The sequence below is a fragment of the Chelonia mydas genome, chromosome 6 (genome assembly GCF_015237465.2).
Source record: "Chelonia mydas isolate rCheMyd1 chromosome 6, rCheMyd1.pri.v2, whole genome shotgun sequence".
NCBI classification, from domain to species: Eukaryota; Metazoa; Chordata; order Testudines; family Cheloniidae; genus Chelonia; species Chelonia mydas.
Window position 1 is genome coordinate 39,412,299 of NC_051246.2, and position 10,487 is coordinate 39,422,785.

At 38.5% G+C, this 10,487-nt stretch overlaps 1 protein-coding gene across 1 annotated transcript in view; it reads left to right on the top strand.

The window, feature by feature from the left end:
• Nucleotides 1–9,437, top strand: part of PARVA (parvin alpha) — a 98,449-nt gene extending 89,012 nt beyond the window's left edge. The window contains exon 11 of the mRNA XM_037899835.2: nt 7,879–9,437. Within this exon, the coding sequence (XP_037755763.1) occupies nt 7,879–8,028 (150 nt within the window). The 3' untranslated portion in view covers nt 8,029–9,437. The remainder of the gene's footprint in view (nt 1–7,878) is intronic.
• Nucleotides 9,438–10,487: the final 1,050 nt, after the last annotated feature.

A 10,487-nucleotide genomic window follows, 5' to 3' on the forward strand; every position in this document is an offset into this window, starting at 1 on the left:
TTTGCAAAGAAACTGGTGATGGGAAAGACTTATAAAGTCACTTATTCCGTCCACCGGTCAGTACAGGATTGGTCCCTCCATTCTATTTACAAACCAATGTTAAAGGAATTGAACAATGGGCTTCTACTACCTCCCTTATGAGACTATGCCACATTCTAACAGACCTCAGGTTAGAAACGTCCTGATATTCAGTCTAATTTTTACCTGATTCAATTGATTTCATACTAAATACCTGATGTCTTCTATCTTTGATACTTGCACCATTCAAATTTGGTGAAAATTAGTACTACACTATTGGGTGCTATCACAATTTTTTTAAAAAAATATATACTATTTTATTACATGTTGAGACTCAGAAGTTTTCAGCTGTCACTAATAAACACAATTCACTGCTCAGAACTTCTGATGCTTAGAATAACTAACTGCACGGATTATAGTCATTTTGTTGAATTATTAATCAATTGGATCTGTGCCAAATTTTTAAGTATTATATTAGGTGAACATATTAGTCTATTAAATTACATAAGGAAAAAACCCTGTGGCTAAGATGTTCATGCAATATTTTTTCTAAAAACAACCCTCATTGTTTTTTTCCATCAGATACAAACACAATTCATCCGGTACAAGAGAATAGCAGATAATTTTGTGTATGGGCTCAATCTTGCAAGATGCTGAGCATTCTCACCCCAGTCCAGGAAAGCATGTCAGCACATGCTTAACTTTAAACACTTGAGTAGTTCCTTTGATTTATTTGCAGGATTGAGCCCTTTATAAATAAGATCCCATGTTACACAGAAATACATATGTTAGAAAGAGATGTAGTATGTGGATTTTCATCTTATATATAGGATTTGAGGTCCTAATGTGGCTATCACAGCACCATACAAACTGGGTTACCTTTAAGACTTGCTTCCTTCAAAGTATCCTCTAAAGTTATTTCATAAATTAGCTCACAGGGATACACACCATCTATATTATTTTTACCCAACCCTGAAGCCATTCAGGGGAAGTGATCTGAAGTGATTAGGAGTTTTGTCTGCATGCTGGCTGAAGAAACAGGGCAAAGGATGCTTTCTGTGTGTGAGGCTCTTTGATCCAGATTCTCAAAGATATTTAGGTGCCTAAATCCTATTTAGGATCTAGGCTTTAGTGATCAAGAGAGCAAATTATCTGCATAGTAACAGAATGTTGGCACACACCTTCAACTTTAATATTAAGTTTTAGGCAGATATGACTCACTCTGTGTGGTTGGCTGGTGAGCTGTTTGTTTGCTGTGTGCTTATTAATATTTGTTTTATGCTTGTGCCTAGAGGCCCCATTGTGTTAGCCACTCCACAAACATAGAGACAGTTCCTTCCTTGAAGGGCTTATAATCTTAAACAAGGTGTGGGAGGAGAAAAGAAGCAAAGTAACTTCCCTAACATCACCCAGCAGGTCAGTGGAAGAGCTGGGAATAGAATCTCCAGAGGCCTAGTCCAGTGCAATATCCATTGGACCTCCCTGTGCTGTGGTAGATACATCAATGCAAAATGGGAAACCGGAGAGAGGAAAATACCAATGTTCCTGTGAAATTCTAGTCCCCATGGAAAAACAGAGGGTTGGCAATGCTGCTGACTTGTGGGAACGTCCCTGGAGTTCTCATTGGTACTCTATGTTGTCAAGGATAAGGAACTGGGAGTAGAATGCATCCAGCCAGCGATGCAGATGTACACCCAAATGACCAGGTTGCTTTGGGTTAGGGGGAGTGTCAATGCTACCTACAGAAGGTAGAGGAGGTGCCATGCAGCTGGCTCAGAGGGAATCCCCAGCAATGTGGGGATCACTGTGGGGTTCCATACTTGCATGGGAAAGAGGCTGGGGTGCATTGTAGCAGATTGGGGGATGTCTAATATTGCCACTGCACTCGTGATGATGCCCTGGTGGGTTCTATTCAGTTTTGTGCTGGAACTGCACCTACATGCATGAATGTCTAAGAGATCAAAACAATTTAATAATATCTTTTTAAAAAGCATATTAAAGCTATTAAGTTATTAACTTCTGGTGTCTCAAGCCTTCTAAACCTCCAGATACTTCTGAACCGGTGTTTTCAATGGCACTTGAGGACCGAGAAAGGACAATATTAAAGCAGCTGTGGACTCTTAATTACATAATAGCAAACTACTGTGTCAGGAGCAAGTGCTCAGTTCAGACAGTGTCATAATGTCTAGCTTCATTTTTTCCTCCACAATAGCAGCTTTACTTCATTATCAAGACAAATTAACCCCTTATTTGCATATACATTATTGTAAATCAGAGTCTACCACATTACCATTCTGGTTTTAAGTTACTTGGCCTCCACATCAATGCTCTTCACAAGTGAAATATAGTATATCAGTTATAGCCTACAATACATTTTTATGAGATCATGTTACAATAACTGATTCCCAGAAAGACTTGGGGGGGACGGCGGAGAGAGTTTGCCTTCTGAATTGATTGTCCTTATGTGTCAGTGAGTTTGAGTTAAACCAGTGTAATTAATTCTCATTTTCTAGGTTTGCAAAACAAAAGCAGGGGTGAGATAATTAATATTAATCAAATAAAGAAATGCATTTTCTCTGCATAATTTCAGTACATTGGACCAAGTCTTACGGTCTTGACTCAGGAAAAATTCCTGTTGAAACCCAGGGGATTTTTGACAGAGTGTGGACTGCAGAATTTGGCTTATTAGAATTTAGTTTTTTCTTGTCTTTTATACACAATACAACATCTTGTATTTATAGCGAACAAAAGTAGAAAATCCTAAGGAAATCCCCATCCTCTAAAATATAGTATACCTGTTGCAAAAAAATACAAAGTCTATGTCAGATATGCAGAATTGCTTTTCACCTAGCATCCCTTGAAAGAACAAATATTATTACTCCAGAGGCTTCTTAGCCTGGAAGTTCCTGCAGTGTCCTTTAAAGGAACCTAAACATTGTTGGCATATGGAAAAAAAGGTCCTTAGGAGTGACATTTCCATAGAGGAGTCAAAAAGCAAAAACCACCATTTTAGCCAGGTAACGATTATCATCACACTTCTTATAATAATGTTGCTCTGGAATTTAGGCTGCTTTCATAAATAGCTATATCCTTCTTTTTAAAGATGGGCTGAAAAGATTTAAGAGGAGGGAGGGATAGCTCAGTGTTTTGAGCATTGGCCTGCTAAACCCAAGTTTGTGAGTTCAATCCTTGAGGGGGCCATTTAGGGATCTGGGGCAAAAACTGGAGATTGGTCCTGCTTTGAGCAGGGGCTTGGACTAGATGACCTCCTGAGGTCCCTTCCAACCCTGATATTTTATGATTCTCTGACAGGATGTTGCTAAAATAAATCTCTATTGTGGCATTGAATTGGGTGAGAATGCACTCTCCTAAAAAGACAGTACTGTACCACCACCATCTGAAACCCAAGAAACTCATCAAATGTGAAGATGGAAATCTAAAATAACTGACTTTAATTTGTCAGAACAGAATTAAGACTAAGAGAATTAAGGAGGTCATTTCTAACAAAGGACAATTAACTACCTCACAGACCTTAGCACTTCTGGAGCAAATTGCAAAACCCAAGGCCTGAATCCTTTTACTCTATATCCCCTTTATGCCACTCTATCAGTGTAAAGGGGCCCTAAAGTAGCCATAAGTTATATTTCTACTCCCAGAACAGGCCTCGCTATGAATGAGAACCAGGCCCACAGATACTTGACTGAGGCTTCCCACAATAACACCATCTGTAAAAAAAAATATTTAGATCAGTCCCAAAAACATTTAAAATAAACATAGTCCAGGGAAAAGAGAGAGAAATATATCTCTGTGCGTATGCTTTATAATTAGTGACATGCTCATATACCACAGTGAAGGTGAGCTCATCCACCAGAAAAGAACCTAGATAGATCAATTAGCTAGAACTACATCATGTTTACAGGTAGCTATAACAAACAATAACAATAACAAAAAAAGTCTTCCACTTGGGCAGGTTTCATGTCTTAATTGTATTATGATGAGCGGCACCGAAGAAAGAGGGTCAAGTTTTAAGAGGGATTTAGATTGGTGTAGCCCCGAAGAGCTCAGGAATAAAGCTTGGCAGCATTTTCCAGTTGAATTTTTTTTTCAATGAAAAATGCAGATTTGGTAACATCAAAACATTTCACAAATTTGTGTTGGTCTTGCCGATTTATTCATATTTTAAAAAAATCTGGAAAAGTCAAAATGTTGCATTTTGACATTTTCTATACAAAACATAAACAACTCACTCAAATCCTAAATGGAATGGTTAATTTTGGGTTAACCCAAATGCAATTTTTTTCAAAAGTTTTGGTGAACCAAAAAACAAAAGAAAACATTTTGTGTCACACTAAACATTTTGCTTGACCCGAAACATTTTTATTTTTACTTCTTGAGTCACCAAAAATCATTTTGTGTCGAACAGAACATTTTTCTTGACCTGAAACAATTTTATTTGTATTTATTCATTTATTTATTTTTTACTTCTCGATTTGCCAAAAATTTTGAAAAAATTCATTTTTGGGTCAGCCAAAAATGGTTTCTTTTTTTGGAATAGCTAGTGAACTGAAAAATCAGTTATTCACACAGCTCGACTAATGCATGGGTTACCTAGGGAGGTGGTGGAATCTCCATCCTTAGAGGCTTTTAAGGCCCGGCTTGACAAAACCCTGGCTGGGATGATTTAGTTGGTGTTGGTCCTGCTTTGAGCAGGGGATTGGACTAGATGACCTCCTGAGATTTGTCCCAGGGAATAGAGACATCCCTGTTATTTCAAACACAGCTTCTCTTTTATTAATCTTTTGCCACATTGTCATTTCATAGCACTTACCTTTCTCTATCAGTCCAGTATTACTCAGCATTTTCTAATTAACATGACATTGTATTAGATTGTCCTAGGATTCAGTAACATGCCTGCACTAGCATACCCAGTACATGGTATCCTGTTGCCTTCAATATAGCGCCGCTATTGATGGAATATGCAGGATGTACTGCATACCATCATTCTTTTCAGGGAGTATTCTGACACTCGGCCTTGATCTTGGCTTTCACTCTGGCAGAGTCCTGTTGTATATTTATTTATAACTTCTAGCTTTGGGGATAGTAGTGGCTGCCTGAGACACTTTCTTGTTATGCCATAATTCGCAAGGTGAGGCTCTGTGAATTACAGTAAAGAGGGCTTTGCCCATTTGGAAATAAAAAATCTGTAAATTAATCAGAATGCAATTTTAGCAAACTGTCAGTTTAACCAGCCAGTCCAATTATGGTGTGGGTTGCAGCGGGTCTGTGTGTTTAGGACTCAATAGGGGTTGAGCATAAGTATCTGGAGTTAGAATTGAGCCCTTTGATGAATCCAGCTCTTCTGCCTGCTTGGTCAGCCATGTCCCCATCCCAGCTGGCCCTTCCTCACAAGGGGCCTAATCCAATGTGCACTGAAGTCAATGGAGTCTTTCCACTGACTTCAGTGGGTTTTGGATAAGGCCCAGAGGGTAGTATGCAGTAGAACTTAAAAAATCCAGAAGTGTTGGACATTTTATAAAAAGTGCTCCTCTGAGGTGGGTAGGGGATATGGCCTATAGTATTAAAGAAGTCAGAGAGAATAGCATAACATGGTAAAATAAAACTATAGTTAAAACATATTTTTTGCTATTGTAAGACTGTAGATCTTCACATTTGATAGTGATCTGAATACTTGGGGAAATTGCATGCATTTTCAGCATGTTTTTTTAAAGTGTGACACACACATTCAGCTCAGCAACAAGATATCTCTGTACCTATTTTACCTTTCTTGAGACTGCCATGTTAACAGTAAAATCCCAGTTTAGTTACTATGTAGGTTGCTTCACTTTTAAAAAAAATGAAAGTCTGGTGACTCTCACATTTTTGGCACATGTGGAAGCAAAACAGTTAAACTGCTAACCAATAATGTTTTGTAGTTCATATGAGAGCCAAGAAGATTAATGAAATGTTCATGAGAAAGGCTGGCAAAAGGCCACATTCCTATGGGAACATTGCTGCAGTGAGGTTTAACGGATCACGATGGACATTAAGAAACAAATGTGTGGGAGTTTTAGGGTGAACTGTAAATGATCAAGAATCTAGTAAAAATATAGTATACAGTGTATCTGTAACATGCTCATCTTTTTATCTAAAATCTGGGATGAAGATGGCAGTTTGCATCCGCAGTGATTGTTTTTAAAGAACAGCTGTTAAGTTACTGAGTTCTGCTGGCTTCTTTGAAAGTTACAGCAGATGCAACTTCATTAAAGGAACTGCTGCAACAAACTACAATATCTTAGCCTGACCAGCAGGCTAAGATATTGTAGTTTGTGCAGCAGTCCCCCTTTCTACTGTGCAAGAACTCCCTATCAGGGCTTAATCCACCACTCTTCCCAAATCCTGTGTATGCTTTTAATTCCATACAATTGCACTGTTTTTATTCTTTTTAACTAACCAGTGAGAAACAGCACAGGTACACTGTGATTTCTGTTTGCAGTAGTTGTGTTTTTGAAATACATCCATGAGACTATGTGCTTCCACTAACATTCTGTATTTAAATTTAGATCAGTGGATTAGTGACTGCTATATTTAATCAAAGAGAGGAGGACAAGCTAAGTTTCTGCAGGTTGAGGTGACAAACTGCATATCAGTTAGTTTCCAAAAAACACTTTTCCTATAACCATACTGAGAAATGGACTTGGGACTATTGATTTCCATTAGAAAAAACCAAGGTAACCATAAGGAGATTTATTAATTTTAAAGTATGTCTTTCAAGGTGTTCTAAATTATCTAAAATAATCACCATTGACAATCATGGATGATAAGTTTTATTCATTAAATTAAAGGAAACCTGTGTTCTTACTTACCTTTCCACTAGATGGCAATAGTACATGGTAGTTACATGTATTTTGGAATGTTTAGTAAATCATTTAAGAGGTGAATGTTTTTATAAATTTGGATATCTCATTAAACCAGGACATTAGCAATACTATACAGCATGTTGATAGCTGTCTCAGTAGAGAGCTATCTTGACTAGTAGAATGCATTTTCTTTCTTTGCATAATATAAAGGCAATATATAGATTTAGATGTACAAATATGGAGAATAAGAAGAATCAATACTTCTCAGTGGTGGGTGGCACATTTAACAACAATAATATCTATGAAGCTTACTATTTCATACTGGATAAGGGACTTCAATTATATTAAATTCAAGAGACAAATCAACCCCTGATGTCATTCTGTGGACTTCAATGGAATCCACTAGGGCTGGATTTGGCTCCAGGGTTTTGGATCACAAAATAAAATTAAAAAGGAGCACATGCTACTGAATGAGAAGGGGAACAGAGTAATCTTTCCAGGGTGAGTCAGAACATCAGCTGAAATGGGACTCCACAGTCTGAGCCTGCAGCAGACTCGTTCTGGGCAGTGTGCCCTAAAAAGGTAAGGTTAAGAATAACAGGAGGAAAGAAGCAGGAGGAAAATAAAACTTTACACACATGTCTAGGGAGAACAGATACATGTGGATAGGCCTTTAAACAGATGGAACATTAGAAGCAGGTTACTGGGTGACGTGGCATCTTGTGGTGACCATTTGACAGCAGGCTTTTTTGCAGCCTATACTCTAGTATATTTGCTAAGGCATGACAATGTGTTGTAATGCAGGTTATACTCTTTTGCTGTGAGATACCCTGGAGACCATTCAAACTTCAAGGTTACCAGTGCAGCCCTTTATCAGTGTGTATATAGATGTGCAAGTATTCACAGACACAAATGGCTTAGTTTAAGAAAAATCCTTGACATGATCACTCTTGCCCCATGTATCCGCATGGAACACTTGTTTTCTCTTGTTCATATTTTTCAGGCAGGAAGCATTTGTGATCTGGACCACCTACAGGGTTTTCTGTTACTGAGACAAACCTGTGCATCAGAGACTCAACATACACAAGACACTCGCCTTTACAAAGTTCTACTCCCTCCTACCCAGACTATTAAAACTAGCAAGACTAATTAACCAAAACTGCATCATTAGACTGTGCTCCATATTTAATTACAGCACCAATCTTATTTTATAGTGTCAATCAGTTCAGATATTTGTCTCATTCAGGTTTGTTCCTGGTTTCAGAATTGAGAAGTCAAGTCCGTTAATATCACTGAAATGTTTTGAAGTAAGTTTGGTTGGTTAAATCCAATAGTTGGTTAAGTCCAGTCGTTGTGATGGATGGTAGTTTTAGAGAGGAAGGATGGAGCAGTGGTTAGAGCACTAGCCTGGGACTCTGGTAAGTAAATGCAATTCCCTGCTCTGCCATAGACTTCTTCTGTGACTTTGGGCATGTCACTTAGGGCTGAATGCTCAAAAGGAGTTAGTTTGCTAACTTCCATTGATTTCAATCTTCCATCTGTAAAATAGTGATAAATGGGGATATTTCCCTACCTCAGAGGGATGCTGTGAGGACATTATCATTGTATATAATAAGTATCTTAGACAGATTTTTGTGTTGAAGGCAGAGTAGTTTCCATTAAAAGTCATATTTCCCAACAGTTACTACACAACGGTGTCAGGAAACATGATTTTTTCATATACCATTATGTGGTAACTTGGCAAATGTTGACATTTAATGGCAACCACCTGACCCACAATACACAAATGCCATCACAATTGCTACTAATTGATTAGGACTGTATGGACTTGGAAACTAAGCTACTTTTGCGCACCTAGATATGGTCCCACTGGGTCAGGGCTGAGGCACATAGGCTGGGCAATGTGCGGAAGCTTATTCAATCACTAACCAGTTCTTATGGACATAAATGTCCACAGCTGTCAATAAGGCAACTTCCACAACCACCAATTTCATGGCAACTAATGGGGGGGACCATAGGATTCGAAATCAGGAAGTCTTGAGTTTCAATCCTAAATTTGCCAAGGACAACCTCTGTAGCCTTGGATGATTCTATGCAATGGAGATTGTAACATTTATTTCCCTGCCTTTTGGGGTATAGTGAGGACTAATTAGATAATGTTTGTAACATGTTTTGAAGATGAAAAGTTATCTATATGCTCATTGCTATTACATGAAAGAAGGAGAAGATGGACTCATACTTTATTTTCTGTGCAGTAACGATTCTGGCAATTGTATTTTTTGTTAGTTTCTTCATGGTCTCAAGTGACTTTTTTCCTTTCTTTTGGTCAAGACTGGATAAAGTTACATAGCCTGGCTCAGCTGCCAAACCCTCCAGTTTCATACTGTTTTTAAACTGAGTCAGACTTGATACAGGTTTTATTTCCTTGTTTATTTTAATAAATGTTTAATTGACTAGGCAACTTTAAAGTATATATGCCTTTTTGGCCGATAACATTTTCTGTATCCCTTAAATTGCTTTATCTGATGCTATCAGTCCTGGTGACTTGGTAACAAGAAGCATATTAATGTAAAATGAGAACATAAGTGGATTTTTCAGATTAAAATGCTGAGTGTTTTCTTTCAGTTGCTATATGTCTCTTACACGTAATGCCTGCTTCTTTTTGATACATCACTTTGGGACAGATTGCCATTTGTCAGTTAATTGCATACACAGGGTAATCTGAATGTTCATACATTGCCTTCATTTCTCAGCAATTTGGCTTAGCACATTATTATTTATTTTTGTTCATTATATATTATTACTATTATTTGGGTACCCAAAGTGCGATTAGTATTGTACAAAATACAGAAAACAAACCCAGCTGTGCCCAGCAGATTGAGACCACTGAGTGTATAGAAAGTGTAAAATGCTACCTAATCAGAATTCTCCACTCCCTGATGGTAGCTTTTTACACTCACTTGCACTTATTTTATACAGGTGTAAATGACGACACAAGATGCCCAGGCAGTGGGGAATCAGGCACCATATATTTTAATACTCTTGGAAAATCTGGGCCCTTTACTAGTATGAGAGAGTCCTCTTTGTCTCATCTGGGCTACAGCAAGCACATCTGGCTCTTATCCTCTTATTCCACCCAGTGCTTCTGGACCTAGCATGTAGGGAACACTGCTTCATTCCAGTTATTCTCACAGTGTATACAGCATAGTGGAGGGGTGTATGCACAGAGCTATCTAGCATGTTTTAGAGCAGTCCTAAGGCTGATCTAAGTACATCAGGACCAGAGGTAGCATAGAATCAGGCCCAGAATCAGGAAGCTGCCACTGGCTGTATTGCGTAGACCATGGGCATAGCTAATAAGCTAACCCTCATCCTGTGAGCTTCTCTAGTCTAAATGTCTGCCCTGCTGATTCATGGCTGAGCTTCAGACAAGCGTTAGAGGTAGTGACTCCTGGCCACCCACTTCCCATGAGCTCCACTCTGACCAACTCAGAACATCTAAATAGGATCTGGATCTGAATCACCATGAAGCCTACAAATTCCCTGGGAGCTGAAGATGGCTTCCTGCTCCACTGCCATGGTACATGGCTTAAAGGGATTGGTCCGTAGGTT